The sequence below is a fragment of the Mizuhopecten yessoensis genome, unplaced genomic scaffold (genome assembly GCF_002113885.1).
Source record: "Mizuhopecten yessoensis strain PY_sf001 unplaced genomic scaffold, ASM211388v2 scaffold5877, whole genome shotgun sequence".
Taxonomy (NCBI): domain Eukaryota; kingdom Metazoa; phylum Mollusca; class Bivalvia; order Pectinida; family Pectinidae; genus Mizuhopecten; species Mizuhopecten yessoensis.
Window position 1 is genome coordinate 175795 of NW_018406268.1, and position 21637 is coordinate 197431.

Here is a 21637-nt window from a genome sequence, read left to right on the forward strand (position 1 = left end):
TGTCGGAGTGTGATTAGCGGTATGAGACAAGAATCCTAACTGATTATCTCCATGTGTGTTCCTCCTCGAAATCTTTCATCTCCAAGCCAAAGCCTGCTTGAGCAAGGTTCAGAAATGGGTATCTGATTTAAAAGGTGTTCTACGCAAATTACGAATTGTGTGTCGTAGTTATAACGACTCAGTTCGGTCTTAAAAGGCCATAGATCAAACGAACTAAAATATTGATAAGCAGGAATAACGCTACCCTCATAAGGAACAGTCATTTAAGGTTAGGAGGGGAGCAGCTCTATATTGGATACCCCACCGTTCACCTGCTGTTACCGTTCGGAAAGGTATTCTACGTCTACAAATACTGACGTCAATAGCAATTACCGGACTAACATCTGCTGCATCGTATGGAACAGCAATAATTGTCAAGCTCTTTTTTAAATTTACCGTTTTAGGCAGATATTCATAAAACGTTGCAGGATACTACACTTTTTATTTTTACCCATCCATGTAGAAATAAGTCGTTTTGTTTCTAAGATGCAACAATATTTGTAAACTGTGTGAAGTTTAGGAAATATAGTTATGAATATCATTGTCGACAATTGCAGGGATTTGATCACATTAACTTAAAAGCACATTGCTTAAGTTTTATTTGTAATTTAGTTTTCTTTTAGATTAAGTTTAGTTTAGTTTGGTTGAGAGCAGATAGTTAATACGTTTAGTTATGTTTAGTTAAAAATCACCTTACTTATATCTGCTCAATTTCATGCAATGTTTTTAGTATTAAATCTTTGTTTGAAATTTCAGTCATTCGAAAGGCATGCATTGACACCTTTCAAAAGTAATCGAATTATTTTTCAATCCAACAAAATAAAATACAAAGGAAAAATTAGACTTGTTTTGGTCGATCTGTCGTATTCTGACGTTCATTTATTTCTATTTAAATTTTGACTTTGTGTTCAATACTGGTGCTATTTCCTCTGTGCCATGTAATTTTCATTTTAATGGTTTTGAGACAATAAAGTTATCTCTGTCCGTTGTATTTTTCCAAAACAAATTACAACTTAACTTTCCTTTAGATGAGTATTTAGTGTTGGTTAGCAGCCGTACTACTCTTAAAAGGTACATTTTCCTCCAAAGTGAATTTCCTAAGTGCTATTTGAGCGGTCATAATACTTTAGAAATGTACTTTCCCCAAGTTTGTTTCTGGTCGTGGTATAACAGGAATGTTCATCTTCCTCCTAAATGAGTTTCTTCTGTCTGTGAGCGGCCGTGTCACAACAGAAATATATTTTCCCCAAGTATGTTTCTTGTGTCTGCTAATGGCACTGGTACACCAGGAGTATACATTTTTCGAAAAGGAGTACATGAACACATGACATTTGATCAGAACTACTACTCCAAGAACGTACTCATGAGTATCCAGCGTCTGTGAGTGGACAGGCTACTCAAAAAGTCTACTTTATTTTCACTGGGTGAGTACCAATAACCTTTGAGCGGCCGTGCTACTCCGCAATCAATGATGTGGCGTGATGCCGATCACGCTCGTATATGTACATCTATTAATGCCAATTGGGAGTTAATCTCTGTGAAAGCAAGTCGTCGACGCAGTTCTTCTGGACACGTCCGACTCGCACAATCAACTGCCGCGTATAATTTGATCATAACCATATTTTATCAATCCTTGGAGTAATGGTTGGTCGAAAGAACCATTGATTTGACAGCCAGACCATAGATATCTCCTGGGGTCAACATTGTTTCACTGTATATTGGACACTGCGTATTAATCACCTCCGCAGCCGGATCCGTTAACATCAAAACACCATCTCAGTTTCATGAAATAACTGTTTGCTATCTTATATCATTTTGTTAACTCCATCAGTTTGACGTTACAGAAGATGAACCCTCGTGCTCTAACCTTATTCTATGTCTCTTCATGCTTCATATCCTACCATTTGTTTAATTCACTAGTATCAATGCTAAGTAATTAAGAGCAATCTATAACTTATTCGGCTTTTTGTTTCGTCATATATAAAAATGGTGTTGTATTTATATATATCATTATATCCATAATTACTATCAATGAGTTTCTATTTCATCAAGCTGTTGACTAGCTACATTATAAAATGTTAATGGCTAGTCCAAATTACATACCTATGTATATTAGACAAATAATGAAATACATATTGCATTGTATAGCCAATTTTGTATACACACGAACTACAAGAGAGAGAGAGAGAGAGAGAGAGAGAGAGAGAGAGAGAGAGAGAGAGAGAGAGAGAGAGAGTTCATGAATATGACTCAAATAAATGTTTTACGCGCTATTTCAGTGACACGTGCACTTCAGGGATTTTCGCTTCATATGTGACCTCGATTTGTAAATCGTTACTTTATCCAATGTTCTGGATGACTTTTCAGGCCTTGGTTACGATTGCCACGCCATGATCTGCAATTGCGTAATACCGTAGTGCATTCAGAAAAGGCACACCAGAGATTAAAACATTTTTGCGATGAAAAGATTCTTACAATGATTTTGAAGCTATATGAAAGCATAGGAAATCAGACAAACTTGATATAATCGAGTACAGCTGAAACCATCATCTTAATATATAGGTTTCCATTTTTAAATATTTGCAATATATGAAACTGTATTGTTTCTATTACTGCGTATTTGATTGATCTGAAAATATATTACAATGTATACAATATTCTGTAGACTTTCCATTACGGAGATTTAAACTGCATATGTTTAAAACGAAATCTGGTATTCTGACATTTGTGTCCAAAATAAAGTTTAAGAAGATCTAATATCCTGTCAGTTATTTCGGAAAGGTATCTTGAAACAAGCTGATATCCCATCACTCGTGCCAATAAGGAACTGTTAGAAAATCTGGCATTCGGTCAAAGTTTCAATAAGAAACGTTTACAAGATCTGATACCTTGACAACGGTGTCTACAAGAAACCTTTTCCTAAAATGGAATCATGTCACTCGTTTCAATAAGGAACCTTAAGAATATGTGTAACTCATGTCAAGAAAGAAGGTCTAGACAATCAAATATTGTGTCACTCGTCTAAAAAGAAACTGCTAGAAAATCAGTACCATGTCACTATCTGGTACTCTGTCACTCTTGCAAATAAGGAACGTCATGAAAATCTTATATCCCGTCACTCGTTTCAATAGGGAACCTAACAAATATCTGTTATACTGTCGTTCTTTCCAATAAGTATCCTTAAGAAGACCTGGCATACCATCACGTAGGTCAAAAAGGAATCTTTAGAATGTAAAGTATTCTGTAATTTGCTTCAATATAGATCCCTTAGAAAACTGAAATCGTATTTCTTGTGACAATAAGGAATCTCTAGAAGACACTGTACAATAAAAAAAAATGTAGATGTTCTAAGAGAAAATTCTTGTATTATTGCCGATTTCATCATTTCTGATGTTTCTGGTGTTACTTTTTAATTGTGCTTTTTCTAGAACAAAAAGCTTGGTGCTTTCATAGAATTATCTTTTGTTATTTAAGATTTCATCATCATTGATGTTTTTTGGTATTACTCTTCTCACATGTTGTTGTTCATTAAATGATGAAACATCTATATGGTGTAAAGTGGTTCATTTTTGACATCCTGTATCTATTACCGAATTTCAAAGGTGAAGTCACCTTGTGTGTACCTTTAGTTCATCCTTTCGCCTTTCCTTGCTTGTTTTGTTTTGTTTTATTAGGTTGAAAGTCAGTGTTAATGTCGAACATGCTTTTTGTTTCTGGCTTAATATTGTTGCGTGTCTAATTATATGTGCTGGTCTTATTGATGTTTTTGGCATCTTGTTGTTCCTTTTATCATTGGTGGCACTGCTATTTCTTGTTATTTTTATTGTTTATGATACAATAGTTGACATTAACAGATTTCAAAAGAGCACGAATACGTTGCATGCATACAATACATCAGTCTCGCTGTACGACACCACACCTCGTTTCCCAACTGTACTATTTTACCTTCACATAAGGAAGAGCTCCATGAACAGTAAATACTGTTTGATTACACATATATATGATCACGTGTGGAGGGTATCAATCACACCTAACAACGAATACTGTTATACTCGATCATACAGACGTCCTGCGGTATCACAAAGAGCTAATCAAAATGAATCCCTCACAAACCCTGCGTGAAGTTTTCGTCTGGTATAGAGAACTCTCTTCTCATTCTAATAGGATTTTCATCAAACGGAAATGCACTATTGATTGCCTGGATTCTGATCAATCGGAGCCGGTTACGAACGCGAGGTGTGTTGTGGTATAACCCGCGTTATGTGCGCTCGTGCTGTGCAGAGACAAAGAGTAAACAACGACAAACGCAAACGTACTGAGTCAGTCATTTCTAGGCGTCGGTTGCACGGTATTTTTATAAATATTTTTTATACACACTTCCTATTTTATTTGGTTCCCATTGTACGCGAAGGCGACAAATTGCAAGTCATGATTCAAGTTAAGTATTAAAATTTTAGGCATGTTGGCGACGTCGTCCTGTTTTGTAGCATCATCTTCAAAAGCACACCAAATGAATAGTAAATCATAGACAGTTTATTTTGGTCGTTGTTTATGTATAGAACTTAGTTCGTCCACACGTTATTGCTAAAAAAAACATTATGCATAATCTGCAACTGGTTTATGTCATTTTCAATCATATACCGTAGTCAGCTTTATGAAGATTGTGCCGTGTCTCCTGTTTCTGACAAAACTGCAGTATTATCCGTCATCATTGTTTCGTCGTTAGTGTGTCGCTTGGTGTTGCAAACAAATCACTCTTGATAAAGTGGCACCTAATTATGTCTTTGGGTATGTATATTAGTCATATTCAAATTGCGGTATTGCTGTCATAATATGCTTTTTGCATTCTTCTACTACGCTATCATCAAGCTCTACGGACGAGTAAGTGAACAAAGTCTACCACGCCCCTCAGACAACAGATACTACCAAGCCTGAAGTGGTAAAACATACACACTGATTTGACCGTTTCAAGAGGTTCATTTTATGTTTCACACTTCCCACCAATTTGCTAACATATTAGCACTTGACTAATGTGCCTCTTTGGGCGATACGCTCTTTGCGATATTATTTCTAGACTGAGTCGCGTCGGAACCATTTCTCGGACCGAATTTCAGATCCCAAAGCATCTGAAACATTGGTGAAATTGTCTTTGATTGAGAGATAGTAAAAATGTCCCGAGGATTATAATAACACTGTCGGAGGCCGTCGTGCCAAGATGATACCATGATTGATATGATGGCAAGGAACCAAAAACCACTGGGATAGATGGTGTGAAATCTCATGCCATTTCCTATCGATTTTCCAATGCTGTCGTCATTTTCTATGCTCAGAAACTGGCTTTAGATCTGTCATCCTCTTTATGGCAAATTGAGTGTCAAATTATCATACATTAAGAAAACTTTTTCCGCGGTAAATTGCGTATAGAGATTGTTTAAATGGGAAAGGCTTGGTTTGAATTTAAACACAAATGTCATGGGTTTTAACCTAGCTTTTTATTCAAATAACAATCGCTCAAATAAGTATCACTTTGTTTTCATTCAGTGTTAAGATAAAGGAGTTTAAAAGAAATATAATTATATGCATTATTTTACTTTCTCTCTTGCTTTTGTTAAATTAATATCTGAAAGATATTCAAAAATGTAAAATAAATATTAAAGCGATGGTAGACGGATTATGAAATATTGTGTAGACTGTACGCAACGAAAAACTTCAATATGTCGCTACAGTAATCATGACGACAAAGGCAGAAGTGTCCTGAACCCGTTTGATATGTTTTCTCCGGATGAACTATTTGATTTATATGCATTTTATGGTTGTAACCGCAAGAAGGAAGTACCACACATGAGACTTATTTTAACGATGTATGAGGTCAGTTTGTCTCGGATGAAGTACGGGCGGACAAATCTGTGACAAAGATGGAATTGCCTCCGACACGATACGCTGAACCAGAGCTAGTATATGTCCGTATCATCTAACAGAGCCCGGATGTTACTTCGCTAGGGATATTTACAAAGACTGTTAAGAAAACATGCACAGATAAATATGCTTATGCCTGCTTGCAACACCTGGGAGATTGTTTCATCAACCACCGTTGAAAGCATTATGGCGATAATGACATGTATGATTATATGTATGCTTGTATATTGTCCCGTGCAGAAAAATAATTAAATTCCTCTTGTATCATCTGCTCAGGGGATATCTAAAAGACCAAAATTGATATGTTATCACCATAGTAATGGTTTCAATCTTGGTCTTTTGAATTTGCTTTTCGTTACAATGTTTTTGATCTGTTTAGTGAATCTTAATTTAAAACATGCACTGTCAATCATTTGGAGACCTTGAAATATCTATATCTTCATGCTACCGACATTACGATGAATCTTTTCGAGAGATAGCCCGCACCTGCTCACGTGATCAAGTCCCTGTTGGTTTTCGAGGGAGGAAATGACTTGCTGTACCGTATCACTGATTTATAGGAAGAGACAATTTATAGAGAAGAACCCCGGATAATCGTGTTTAACGGCCATACCTCTATACTTAAAGGACATTTCGGGATAAAATTAAATCTGTAGCTTTCCACTCAAGACAATATATCTGTATTTCAGAGCATGTATTCGCGAAACCGTTGTTATTCTCACACCTAGATTCAGTGTTCAACCCCGATCCCTTGTTACAATGATAAATTAACAAAACTTAACATTTTGTCAATGATCTGGACGATTTTTTTTTTAAAAAGCTGAAATGAACTTAACTTGTCACACATTTAAGCAAGTTACAACAATATTGGTTTGAGCACAGCATTCGTTCTTTAAGCGTGAGAACGGTGCCATGTATGGCCCCAATTTTCCCTTCTCGCTGCACTTTCAGCAACTGTTGCCTCCAGTGTCTTCAATTTACTGTTTCTCCATAATGAGACCTTATAATGGCACATGTCAAAGGTCGATAAGAATGTATGAAATGATATCATTTACACAGAGGGCGGTGGGTAGCTAATATGTTTTATATCATAGCTAAAAGACAGCAATGACGTTGCAAACAGTTTCGAAGCCATAAAGAAAAAATTGAAACTATCATAAATCTGGGTTTTTTATGACTACCTCAACAAAAAAGTTAGTACTTGTAGTGTCACTACAAAAATAATCATTTTCCCCATAAATCCCCCTTCATTTTTTAAATATTTTTTGCACAAAAAGCATGACACAATACTTTTTAAAACAAAAATACATTGTACAACTTTGTTCATGCCTCTTTTTGAGAAATAGACTTATGTTTTTAATCATGTGAGGAAAATTATAATCTAAATAAAATGTAAATTATTATTTCATATATCGGGTTATTATTTATCACTTTAATTAAAAAAAATATCCAATAATCATATAACCACAATAATCAAAGTTCCTTTATGTAACTCTTCAATCGTTTGGCTGTTCCGGCAGGCACTCGAATATGAATAGCCTATACTTAACAGAAAGCTCCCGTCACAGCTGATTACTTGGATTTACTGTCTTGGTAACAAAACAAAACAAGAGTTCATCGATTTTTAAAAATATTTATAACAATCCGTGAACGATAATTTTAATACAAATACTGGTGTATTAAATTTGAATATTTAAGTAATTTAAATACTGACAAAATCTTTCAAAGTCGTCACGTTTAACAACAATTGGGATTGAAGTTTTTGCGAAGTTATATCCTCAGCCATGTGTGATCTGGCCGCCACGAGGAACTATGTTAGCGGAGTTATATATCTTTTGTGAGTTGACCGCACTGCTGAACAATGTCTGCGGAGTAATATTTTGTGTGTGTGTGACTTGGGCGACATGAAGAACTATGTTTGCGAGGTTATATCCTCTAGTGAAATGTCAGTGTAGACTATAAACATAAGTCACTAATTCAGATAGGTCCCTCAGCCATAGTTACTGTAGTGAGAATTGCAGTAAAACATCCTTTGACGTATCTAACACTCGGGAATATATAGCCCTATTTTTTATTTGAGGTAAGCACAATTATCACCTACGTATCATCTCCGGTCAACCATTACATCTGTAATGTAAATCATTAACACACCAACGTAACCAAGGCAACTATATCATGCTTATATTGGTGGATATGTTGGAAATGCGTTTTTTTCGCAATGTCAGGACAATTTTAAAACACCGGCTTCGAATTTTTTGCAACGAGCAACATGTATGCCTTGTAACCATTTCAATGTTATGTACATAGACGTTTTACTCGCATAGTAGCTCCATTACATTCAACAACATAGTTATCAAACGACATAGCTAAATGTTTATAACTGGAGATAAGATGTTTATATCCATGGAATGTTTAATTTAGATTAAAGGTATTTAATCACATATTTTTAAAGTAAATTTTACCCCTGGTCGGTCCTAAGGTCTAGAATATTTGACAGCGTTACTTTCCTGATGTGGTGGTAGGCGTGATCGACTATTGACTGAAGGAAGTCACCAAAGTTTTTTATTTTTATCTTTGAAAATTTATATAGAAATAGAGAATACAAAAAGAGTACTCCAAAAAGTAATGAAAATTCGTGCGTATCTTTATAAAAGGATTATTTTTTCATAAAAGGAATTTATTGTTATTCCCAATAAAAATAAAAATATTCCAAATATCATAATGAACTGATTATGACTTGATAAAAGTATTTTGATATGGAATGAAAAATTAATAACATTCAAATCTGAATTTCAATTTTAATGCTTTCAAGATCCGGAGGCCAGGCCAAGACCATGATATAATGTAATTTGCAATGATTTTATTTAAGATTAATTTGAAATTTCGTCTCAAAACAACTAGGATGTGATTAATAAATGCATTCAACAGTCAACAGGAAGGGTCTCTTTATTTGCAACCCCACCAGCTATGAACTGCATTATTAACTGAATCTTTAAAGCGATTTATTTATGAAATAGGGTCGGCAAATTATCAAAAATCCCCTGTTAGCAATGTACAATTTAGAGTTTGAAGACTGGATTGCATTTATCAATCAAAAAAAAATCTTCTTGTCGATTTCATAGATTGATGGATTGAGATGGTCTTGAGATATTTGTAATGAACTAACGGTGTGGAAAAACTGAATTGATCGTCCCAAGAAATCTAGCGAAGCTATATCCAGTCGTTAGATTTCAATGAACACGTATTTGACAATAACTGACCTGGTAAACTGTAAGTTTAGGATGAGGTGCAAGAGATTGGAGCTTGTGTAAACCAGCCATTAGATACCAACGAACTTTCACCAGGTTCAGTTATTGGCAAATATGTGTGAATTGAATTCTTAGGATAAGGTCTGTTCATTGCTTCGGTTTATTCCCAGTGATGAGAATTGCGAAGACAAATGAAACAGACAACATTTGGATGTTTAATAAGTCCATCTTTAAGTAAAATGGATACATAACAAAGTATGCTGAACCTATTAAACGTGTTTTGATAGAACGTCAGGGTAAAAATTTTCTCTGTGTTTCTTAGCTTGATATTATGTATCAGAAGCCGTTTTTCATGATATCACAAATTCCCATGACCTACAAAGATAAAGATGGCATTGGTTTGCGTGCACGCTAATTGCTAACTGACCGTTGATCAAAATGGTGCGTTATAATGATAGAGACACAGGCCGTTCTAGACACCCACTCGTAAATGATCGGTACTAATTCCAAAGCAATGTTGACATCGCGACTTATCCCCTGGCAATTTCAATAATTGCGGACCCCGCCAACCGGTCATCACAATGTGGACTTGATATAATTGAAAAGTTGTCGCAAAAAGAAAAAGAGAGAATGTATAAGTTATTTGCAATCATCAAACAAATACTTTGCTCATGTGTCCGTTGTCCCACGTTTGTATCAATAAGATAATACTTTAGAAAAAATGTTTTTGGCATCCTAGCGCCAATCCCGTATATGGTTTATGGTATATGTTGTTTGTCGAATGTAAGTCAAATGCTCCGAGTTCTGCAGAAGATATGGGCATAATTTGTATTGGAATGTTTGAAAGATCAGGTCTCAACTAACCATTAGGGGTAGTTTTTTGTCTTTAAGAGGTGTTCGCCCCAATTGTCCCGACAATAGTGACAGGCAGTCGTAGTCTAATTGACACGTGGTAACGTAGCGGGAGTGACACCAGTACCTTTCACTTCTCAGCAGTTTGGTCAATAAACGTCGCAAGCGTCATCCTGTCAAGGTCATTTACGTCAAAAATATCCTCGTACATCTAACGCTTGAAGCTTGTACATTATTAATCTAAGCGTACATGAGACCTTTAATAAAGGTGCACTTACCACATTATCTGCCTGCTTTTAATAAAATTTAATGCACTACAGTAACAATTCGAAACACTGCAACCCTTCGGCAATGTACCGGGGGATAGTAATAACATAGTGTTTGTTAGGAACAGGGGAAAAGGGAACATTGAAATATGTTGAAGTTGGGCAAGGTGATAAATAAAACGAGTTGAATTACATCAAATGGTTCAATGAGAAAGTTGAGTGTCTGGTTTGAAGCTTATCCCCATTGTTTATTATGAAAACCAAAAATTCAAAATGACATGAAACTTGCACAGCCAGGTTATGTTTTGAGTACACAATATTAAAAAGGCTAGAAGAGAGAAATGATTAGATGATTTTGTTGTTCTTCTCACTGAAACAGTAATTATTTTATAATCAATCTATCTGATTATCAATCTAATTGATGAATTTGAATTTGCATATAGTAATCAAATAAATCCATTTTTTCCAATTATTGCTCAATTGAATTCCAGTTATCATAATTCGTGTATGCTGGTTTAAATCTTATTTTGAAAATTAGATAATTCATAGTTCTCTCCCAGACATGTAGTCCATGATTCTAAGAATCGTCCCTGACTTTTACCATGTTCTTACTAGCTGGCATGCTCAGAACGATCGTCCAATCAATAACTATGTTAAACAGACAAATATGTCAATTCTGAGGGATTTGACCAATCTTTAACCGCAATTACCTGCGGTGTACCATCCTATTATATCTGTAATTGCGGTAGGCTGTCCTTGTTTGTTCGAACGCATTTGGATTTAAATCACATATTTCAAAGCGCATGCATCAAAATGTATAATTCACCGACTTCGATTTGTTTTCCTGGTTATGCATTTTTTACAAGCCTCTTGGCTGTGTAATTCTAAAAGACATTAATATTTTTTCTATTGTTTTGTTCTGTAAAACTCATTTCACATAAATTTTGAGATTTGACAATGGTTTTAGATATTTAAATTATTTGCGATAAGTACAAAATGAAACAAATATATCATAGCGTCTGCACACATGGACAAAATCGGGACTACGATAGTATACTTAAGGAAACGGAAACTGAAAAAAAAACTTACAATCATACGAAACCACTTTAAAACTCCATAGCAGGATATCGTGCTTTTAAGGGATTCTCCGGTTGAAAACCCAGTCTACCTCATTTTAAAACACAAAACCGCCATTATCAAGTGCATATGATACTCAATCAGAAAGAAAATCCGATATGTTTCTACTAAAGAAAGGAATTGCAAAATAATGTAGCACGTTTGTCTTCGGGTTTGTTGGTGCGTGAAGAAATAATTCTCGAAATTGGTGTTATTTAAGGACAAATAAGTACCAAATGCATATATCTACTTTACCACTGCAATTCCTCTATAAGTATAACAAGAAGAAATTAAGTTCATAGGTTTATAAACGCAATTGATCAGCATCACGTTGAAGCTTCTCTTCCAACTTCGAATACATATGTAACATAACCATTAGAAGCTTTAGTGAAACTGTGCTGTTTCAGGAATCTCGTTTGCACTGACAACAGACACTTCAAATTCAAAAATATAAGAGAATGCCTTTATTCAGATCAATAATAACTATATATAATCAATAAAATAAGTTAATATATTGAACAGGATTTGTCATCGTTTATGCCGGTAAAAACGCAAATATGACATGAACATTGAAAAAATGACGTTCGTTCCTTCTATGAATTCTAAAGACTGAACAAGCACTGCTTTTCCTTCCTTAAGCCATATTTAGAATAAAAACATCGGCAGGTTGATGTTTACTCCAAAGTGGTAAAATACAGACATCTATATTTCATCGTGGTAAGAGTAATTCCGTCGGCAGGCGAATGTATATTCTATTTGGATAAGAATCAAGTCGTCGATAGGCTGAGGTATATTCTATCGTAATAAGAGAAAATGTATACTTTATCATGATAAAGGTAAAATCGACGGCATTATGAAATTTCTTTCATCTTAAATGTGTAAATACGGCAGCAGACTGATATGAAATAAATTGTTGTGATTGAGCGTTGACGTGCCAATGTATAACATATCAAGGAAGTGGGTGTTAACCATTTGTCGGATGAGACATCAACAATGGGGATTGAATGTGACCGGGTAGGTGTCCTGCTGGTTGTCTTCGGCCAGTATGTTTCAGTGAGGTAGCACTATAAAATCGGCATCAGTTCCGCGCTATCACAAGGAAACAAACACGAACATATCACAGCCTCCCAAAACACACCGCATACACTACAAGCATGCATCTTGCACACAGGGGAGGCCGTCCTTAAATGGCCATAGCTGTTGAGAGGACATTAAACAATACTAAACCAAACCATGTTTGTGAGCTGATACATCAAAGCAATGGGTGCTAGTATTCAAGCTGTATAGAGAACATTTGGAGATAGGGTTGTAACAGAATGATATACAGCCAATGTGGAAAGGGTTCTTTGTACGTCATCAATGCACAGTCATTAATGGGAATTGTCTTAATAAATAGCCCAATGAGCCAGTATTGACAAAAGTTATATAGAAAATAAGGAGGTGGACACCGACGATACGTAAAGGCGTATAGACAGGTTTGATAGATAGAAAATGGTGTCAGAAAGTTGATGACAATCCAGGATTGACTTACAATTAGACAATGATAAGACGGACCTCACATGGCGTCAGTTGAAAGGTAGGAAATATCAGCAAATTGAATATTGTATAAAAAGGGGGCATCGAAAGGTTTGTAACTTGAAGTTACGTGAACAAGTTGCAACCTGTTGAAACACACCCTTAGGCGGTTGCACCTTTAATAGTTTGTAATAGATACAGTATGCCAAAACATATTTACACTCCATCATACAGCAAAACATATGGGAGAGACTACAATGCATTTGTACTGCAAAATCCTGACAATATGTTAATATCAGATGAAAGCTGGTCAGATAAAAAGGATGACACACCATAACCATGATTAGCGATACAGTCTTTTGTCTTCCCACGGAGGGTGTACTTTTATCGTCCAGGATCTGTTGCATCTCCACGAACATTGCTGCAATTTCGACAAAGCCTTTCTGCACTCACTAAATTGCTGCGTGACATGATTAAAATGTCCAGATCATATTATTAATCGGTTATGAACTATTAAGAATTCATTTCGGAGCAAATTTATCTTAATGTAAATCATTCACAGAATATCCGACTAGTTTTTGGAAAATATTACAAAAAAGTAATGGATGCTTATTAATCACTCCATGCATTTTGCATCGTTAACAAAATTTTAATTCCAATATATGCACAATACCCACAGCAGAAAGCCGAACACGATTTGGTTTTTCGAATGACATATTTTTGTTATTTATACAATTACTATTGTTCGTTAAGGTCAAAACAATGATTTATCAACATGTAGAAGATTAGCGGAACACAATGGATAATTTGGCCTTTCGAAGGAGACAATATCAAGTATTAACGTTCGTTGAAGTCGAAACAATGATGTACCAGCCTAAAGATTATTACAGTTTGCAGAAGCCATATGAATGCCTATGTAGCACTGAAGATGATGACAGACTTTTGAGTTAACCTTTAACATAATTGGATGAAAAGCTGTAAGGAGTATGAAACATGTTCATCGATTTTCCGCTTAAAACATTATTTTGAAAATGGAATCAATGGAAAATTCCCAGGAACCGTCAATTATATCGACTAATTAAATATCATTGATTGACAAATTTCGTCTATAATTATGAGAAAAATATATATCAAAGTATGTATATTTAGAAGTCAAAGTGTTAGATGTTTTGGTATAACACTTGTTAATATTCGATTATAAACTACTGTTTAAAGGTACTGGTTAGCTTTGGTCGGTCACATGAAGAAAGTAGTATTTATTTCTGTTATTAATAATATTCAGATGTTGAAGCCATTCCACCTACTATCTCTAATACATCTTTTTCTAAAGATTTACACTTTTTGTCTAAAAAGACATTCCTATTTTGAAATATACATTCTAGGCGTACAGTTATAGTATATTTGAGTGAGCCCAGCGTTATATATTGTAAGATCAAACTCTTAAGGATCCCCGTACCACTACCAAACATTGTCACTGAGTATTGGAAACGTTTCCATGCATGGCTATAGCATTAATTGATCATTTCTGAAAAGATATCCATACCTTGCGGGACTTTAATTAGATATAGTAGAAATGAATTAAACAAAACATAATCAACCACCGTGTTCGGAGTGGAAACAATTCGGGGGGGCTAGACCGGGGTTCGAACACCGGAATTCATATTGTAATGCAAACCAATTGAGCTACCTGAGATGTCCTGGCCCAACGTTTCTCTGCTAAAGGTATATCAAAACGGAAATCAAAGGGAAGTTACTGTATATAGAAAAACACAGTGCAGTGAGACAGAGATCCTAAGGTAATATAAACTAAGAGAGAAATACAGATTTTGATCCAGATGAACAAATTTATATATCTCCCTCATGGCAAAAGGAAATAATAACTTATCATTTTATCGTCACCATCTGACTGGACACCATAAGAGTGTAGGTGCCCAGCGACATAATACCCATGTGCCGAACCGAATGTACCGAATTGTCGCATCGTCATCTGATACCAACTCTTGTCATTACTATAGAAACATTCATATGAATTTCTATATCTTCCGCGTTTAGTTAATGAACTCGTTTAATAATTGTTTCCGTTTCACTGTCTTCAAGACACCTTCGAAAGTTGTTGCTAAGAAAAGACTTTATTAAAGTTTTATCAGGACAAGGGAGGAATTAACACTCCTATAGTATTAAGTATTTAAGTATTTGTACCGTAGGGCGACGCTTGATTATTAGCATAACGAATGCAAACTACGAATGCCTTTTTCAAATAAAAAAATAAATCAGCTGGGAAGTTTTGAGACTGAAATGTGTTTGACACTGCAATAACATTAAGGAAGATATGATATTGTTAACATAAATATTAGCTCTCAAAGGAAACACATATCTGTTTCGTCATATCATGTGATTACTTCTATTATTTGGCGAACTGTCGTACATGTATGCATGTTTTCCCATTCACTAACAATGACAGGAAAAAGTTTAAGTTTATAGTTAACTTGGTTGTATATCATCATAGCAATAATAGACATTGTTTGGCGTTTCTTTTGGTTCCTAAAATATATTCATACCAAATGACGCAACAACATTTTTGTAAGAAAACAAACACCAATTTTCTATTTCGGCAAACACCACAATGTAGATCTGAAACAATGTTTTGTTGACTGTCAAACCTTAGAAATAACGGAAAGTCATATGATTTGTTCCCGATCACAATGAAGATATTGTAAATAACTGGACTTGTATTCATGTCATTCATTATCTTTTCAAATTTTGATACCAAAGCTTCTGAATAAATCCACGCTCTGTGAAAACCAGCCAGAACCATATCTGAATTTGACAGTGCCTTTCGTCTTGTTATAAAACGTTTTAGCGATGGCTTTAACTTCCATCTGCTAGACACATAAAGTTAACCGCTACTGGCGGAAATAGATCAGAACCATCCTGGAGTACCTGTGAACCTTCGATCCTTCGAATCACGGTGTTACAGAATATAACACAAAGGCCTATCCGCAAACACGAAATAAACCATACAAGTAGCACGTTTTACTGTTTTGATTCTCTGCCAAAAGGGAAACAAATCGGTCAAATAGTCCCCTGGACGGATCACTGCTTCGCTCGATAACAACAACACAGCCAACATGTCACTCTCATGTGAAATATTTAAATGTACAGAAGTGCATGTGAAAAATATTCCTGTTATCGAAATGAAACGTTTCAAAGTTTACTTTGATAAATAGCCGTCTTCAAGATGGTATATCTACTTCTAGCAATTGAAATTGTCTTTTGAAGTGACAACGGTTTTTATATCTGAATTGGATGTTTTTACTATTGAAAGACTATGGTAAGAAACCTTTTGCAGACTTACCCTATTCCGATGCCATATATACATCTAGGTGCCGGATCTGTCAAGGTTTAAATGGCAACTGTTGTTATTTCTGGAATATTTTTTATTTTTACAATGGAGGAATATAAATGTCGATATTATATATTCACTATTGGTTTGTTTTACTTGCAGTGCTGGCCATAGACTGTTATGTGTGCTCCTCTCTGCAGCACGGAAACAGGGACTGCGAGGACAAATTCGACCAGAACCTTAAGACGTCCGTGTTTATAGCGAGGAGCTGTGACTTCGGATTCTTCAAAGCCACACACTGCATCAAGCTTAAAGGAACAAGAGGTTTGAGTAGTTTCTTTTCTCTAGACCTGTCGACATAGCGTTGTATCTCCCAAATTCAGATACATTGTTTCCTTGGTTTGAATGATGCTTATGTCCCAGCAGCACGAAAGGTTGAACAGAAGCAGAATGTCTATTTGATACTGCGAAATTGAATGATCATTATGTCTGTCGTAGTTCTTTAAAGTGTGAAGATGTTCTCTTGGCCTAAACATATTCACGCGTGCTTATACGGCATTACAATTGTATCTTGAGTACCAAGCGTTGCTAATACACGAACGCTTAAATTGGCATAAAAGCAGACAGAGATGGATAGCTGATAGAGTATTGGCTCCTCGTTACGTGCTCAATTCCTTACAATAATAACACGAAGGGCTAATGAAGAAGTTAGATCGAGGGACGCCTCGGCTCAGCCTCCGCGTACACTGTCAATCATTATGCAACTCGCAACGAAGGGATATAAGTAATTTTCATCTTATTTATTCCCCTTCCACAAATAATGTTTGTTTATCATTTATTTGAATCCAATTCCTAGACAGAAATATAGGAATACTGTATCAATGAGTTGCGTGCTGCTGGTCTAGACAGTTATATCACGATCAGCGCCCTCTAGATGGCGGGGAAGGCATGGTAGAGGAAGTGTCAACTCCATCAGCGGCTATCCTTCTACACCAGCTTTTGCATCAACTGAGCATTTTAATTGTTTAGTCGGAGCTTTTTCTCGAACTCTACATTACAGATTTATTAATCAGATGTTCACACATAAATTTTCATTTGGAAACATATTGTTCGGAATTATACCCCTAAATTCGGTCATTCTGCACCCTATGTAGCAATGCTTGTACGGGAACTGTAACCAGTCTTATTTCTATAAACAACAAACGTATAACGGTAAGTCCTGACAATATAGTGTAAAAAACGAAATGGAAGGGTCCTAATTTCAGATATGGGCATTGAGATATCATGTAAGCATAAGGAAATTCAAAGAAATTGTTTTTTTCTGAATGAATAATTACTAAAGTTATAGAAAATATTCTTACTTAAGGTGTTTCTTTAAATCAGCAATGTTTTACTATATAAAATGTTTTTGTTAATGTTTTCTTTTTTCAATTTAGGATCCCCGTACCACTGCAAAATACTGTAAATATTCCTTAGAATCGTTTTACTAGCTTTGATAAATCGTTTTTGAAAGAAAACGATGGTTTGCAATTTATTTATGAAAGTATCATAAAAATGAAATGAAAAAAATGTATTACATGTACTAAGTATATGAACATAATGGTACCAAACTGGACCTCCTAGGTTTGTAATGTAGCTCTAACAATCTGAGCAAACTTTTCAACGGTGGTACCCTAGTGCGGTCGCGAATCTATTATATTCAAAACCTGGTTAACCGAAGTTTGATGTTGGACAAAGGTTGGACAAAGGATCCTTAAGCATTATTCAGGAAAACAGGAACCTGCAACTATTCTATAAAAAATTAAACACCATACGTTTGAGAATACTTAATGAAGTATCTACGTTTGAAACATGAATTTCTGTTGATTAATTTCATATCAGTAAAGGTCTTGTTAAGGCTTTGCAGTAGATTTTATAATACATACTGTAGCTTATCTTATTAGGGAGATATTTTCGGTCAATTTTATTTGCATGAATATGCTCTTGAATCAGATGAAAATATAATTGATAATTGCGTTTAAGTATGTTTGTTCAAAGGTGAAGAAGGTCTTTCGTCTTTCGCATTTTTTTTTTAATTCTTTTTTAATAATTATTCTCATTAATTAAGAAATGATGATCACTGAGATACGAAAGTAATGATATTGCTGCTGCAATCAATACTTAAGTCCATAACTTTGTATTTTCTAAACAGTTGAATGAGGTGAATTAATATGTAAACAAATGTCTCAAGTGGATATTAATCCTTTAGCTAAACTATACGTACGTACTTCAAGTTAGATACAAAACACGAAACTCATTACCTGTTTGTTGAAGACATTATCAAGATGATACTATTACTGAATCAGTTTGATAAGATCGTGTTGTGCATTAATGTCAACAGGTCTGACAAAGGAAACCCGTTCATTGTTAACATCAATTGACTAAAACTTCGTTCGATGTAACCCGACATTATTTGAGTACTATTTTACTTTTAAATCTGTCGACATGTTTGTTATGTGGATTTTCCACATGTGTCGGATGGATGAAATGACGGCGTAAGAGTTAAGAAAAAGTTACATTGAAATTAAGTTAAACATTACTTGAACTTCAAAAATGAACCGATGTGTTCTGTGAAAAGATCAGAATCTTATTGTTTTACCAGACATACAGATCATAGTCAAATAAGTACAATACATGCAAATTGTATGAACAATTCGAAGCATAAATTTTCCTAATAAATAGTAGGATTATTTTAAATTATTTCAAAAATAAGCAGGGGTTTTTTTCACCGTTAATCTCAGCACTATATCATCACAAATATTTCTTGTGACAAATGCTATAACCATTTATAATATAAGCCATAAAAAGCTCAAAAGTACTCTGTAAATGTTACTTATTCTTTTCATCAACGTTGAAATTATAAATATGGCTATAAAATATTACCTTTTACAAAAATGATTCTACTCATTTGCATTAATATTTTGCTAAGCCATGATCATTAAACGTTGAATATTGCCGCTTTTATCATTTAAGTATCTAAACACAACATTTCCTTTAGTTTAAGGGTTATCCTTGAAATAACTACCAACTATATGTCTTGTCTCATAATATTGCCCGTAGTCGTCTAACATTCAATCTAAAATGGTGTGAAATTGAAGCTGCCACTCCATCTCATACCTTTTACTTATTATATCTCATGATGATGCAGAAGGAGTATATATAAAAATTGTTTTATAATCATTACATGAAAACTGCCGAAACATTTGCTATTACAAGCATTATATTGTATTGCATACATATTTGCAATCTGTTGCTGCATTCTTATAGATAATACCATGCTGCTTGTGTATTCAAAAGATTACCTAACAGCATTCGTAAACGTATGTAACACTGTTTGATTACTTCTTAAACAATGTTAAAACCGTTTATCTCTACCGTTTATCGTAGAGGTGCTGGGGTTCTGTTTCAAAAACAAGATGAGTGTGTTTTCTTAATGTTTGCTTTTATCTTATCATGAAGTTGTAAATCGAATCATGTGCCGAGTAAGTAAAATTGTAGACTATAGCTAAGGTATCCTTATTGACCTTGTAGAATGTTGTTATGTACGGTACCTGACTGGTGCCATTTCCATGTTTCGTGTTTTCGCCGCAAAAGACGATAATTAACAATTCTTCATTCCCGTTATTTCATGCTTTCCCCCAACAAAAACGAGAATTAATCAACTTAAATATCGTTGCTTCGTCTTTTCGCCCTGAAAAGAGGAGAAACAGAGAACATATGCTCATTTTTTGGGGCGAAAAGACGAAGCAATGAAAAATCAGCCACCGTAGTTTTGAGCTATGTGATGACGTCTTCAGTGTGTTCTAGCTGTTATCGATAACAGCACACTAGGGGGAGCATTGAGATACGCTAATTTACTTACCGTTAGATTTCATATCTCTATTCTCCACTCGCTTTTATAATACGGATTTAATCAGTAAATGTAGGCAGAATGGACGTTTAATAACTGTTTAAAATATTAAAAGCGATAAGAGTTGTGTTAAAAAAAAAACAATGTTTACTTGAACGAGAATTTCAGCAATTTGGCTGCTCAGATTGTTGTCGTCTGCAATTTGTGAATAGTGTAACGGCGTTTCAAAATGTTCTGCACATGTATGATGTAAATATATATATGTGTGTTAATGGTTGCTAACTGCTGACAATGAAAGATCTGTCATGATATACACCTAGCTTTTAAGGTTGAAGAAGACCACTTAAAGATACAGTTACCCTAACTTTCAACACCTAAATAGGTCTTTTATAAATACCCAAATATTACATAGGAATTAAGACGTGTAATTTGGATATATTAAATAATAATAATAATGATAATAATAGTTCGAGGTTCTTATATACCGCTTTATCACAACCTAGTTCGTAGGTCGTCTCAAAGCGGTTCACAAATTATTATCCCTGGTTATAGGGCCTTTGCAACCAACCAATATCTTTTTCAACTCCCTCGGGAGCATACAGCCGGACCTGCCATTTCGGCGCTAACAGCTAGCATTCAACAATTCTAGCACTGCCCAACCGCGTACTCACTTACCGCTGAGTGGACTGGAACAAGCGGAGTTAAGTATCTTGCTCAAAGATACAACACAGAGCCGTGCCGTGACACGAACCCGCAACCCTTCGGTCACGAGCCCGGCGTCCTACCACTGTGCTACCGTGCCTCCTAAGAACTTGTACTTTAGTTTTAAAAATGGTACATATCGACGCTAATTTAGTATGAACTAAGGCATGTAGACTGATGTCTTCATACAAGTTCACCGGCATCATACCATGTCGAACTCGTTTTTGACCTAAATATTTGCGACAAAATCACATATTATTTATAGTTTATCTCAATGCCTAGGCTATGCAGAGCTAAATTTCTCTTTTAATATTTCAATTTCTCATTTCGTAGCATTCATGTCGTACTCAAAATAGATCGACATGTTATAATCCAGGCGAACTAATATTATAAATCCTATAGTATTGACTTCGTTAACGTTAATGCCGTTTTAATAACAAATGTACAAGTTCAATATATCAAATTTACATCTGTGAATGCCGATGTTTGAGTGGGCTCCTTTAATACGACTTTTCAGGAGGTTGAAATTTAAGGGAGACATCTTTTCAGGAACCTGTTGAACCTTAATAACATTACGTTGTATATCTAGATATAATTTCATGGTTTCAGACCTCTGAATAGTTGATGGTCGCAGTCAAAAAACGTCCTAAAATATGTTTAATATCCATATCAAGTTTTATTTCTGTACATTACTGTATAAAACATTTGTGGGTAGTGTAAACTGCAGTAGATACAGAGAGACCGTGATAGA

General features: G+C 35.1%; 1 protein-coding gene across 3 annotated transcripts in view; it reads left to right on the plus strand.

Moving 5' to 3' along the window:
• LOC110451202 overlaps positions 1-21637 on the plus strand; it is a 96610-nt gene that overhangs the window by 66641 nt on the left and 8332 nt on the right. For 2 of the 3 annotated variants that reach the window (XM_021499083.1, XM_021499081.1), the window contains exon 2: positions 16458-16619. In XM_021499083.1, the coding sequence (XP_021354758.1) occupies positions 16458-16619 (162 nt within the window). Of the gene's footprint in view, positions 1-16205; positions 16284-16457; positions 16620-21637 lie in introns of those variants that run through there. The other variant, XM_021499082.1, reaches the window with a different exon arrangement.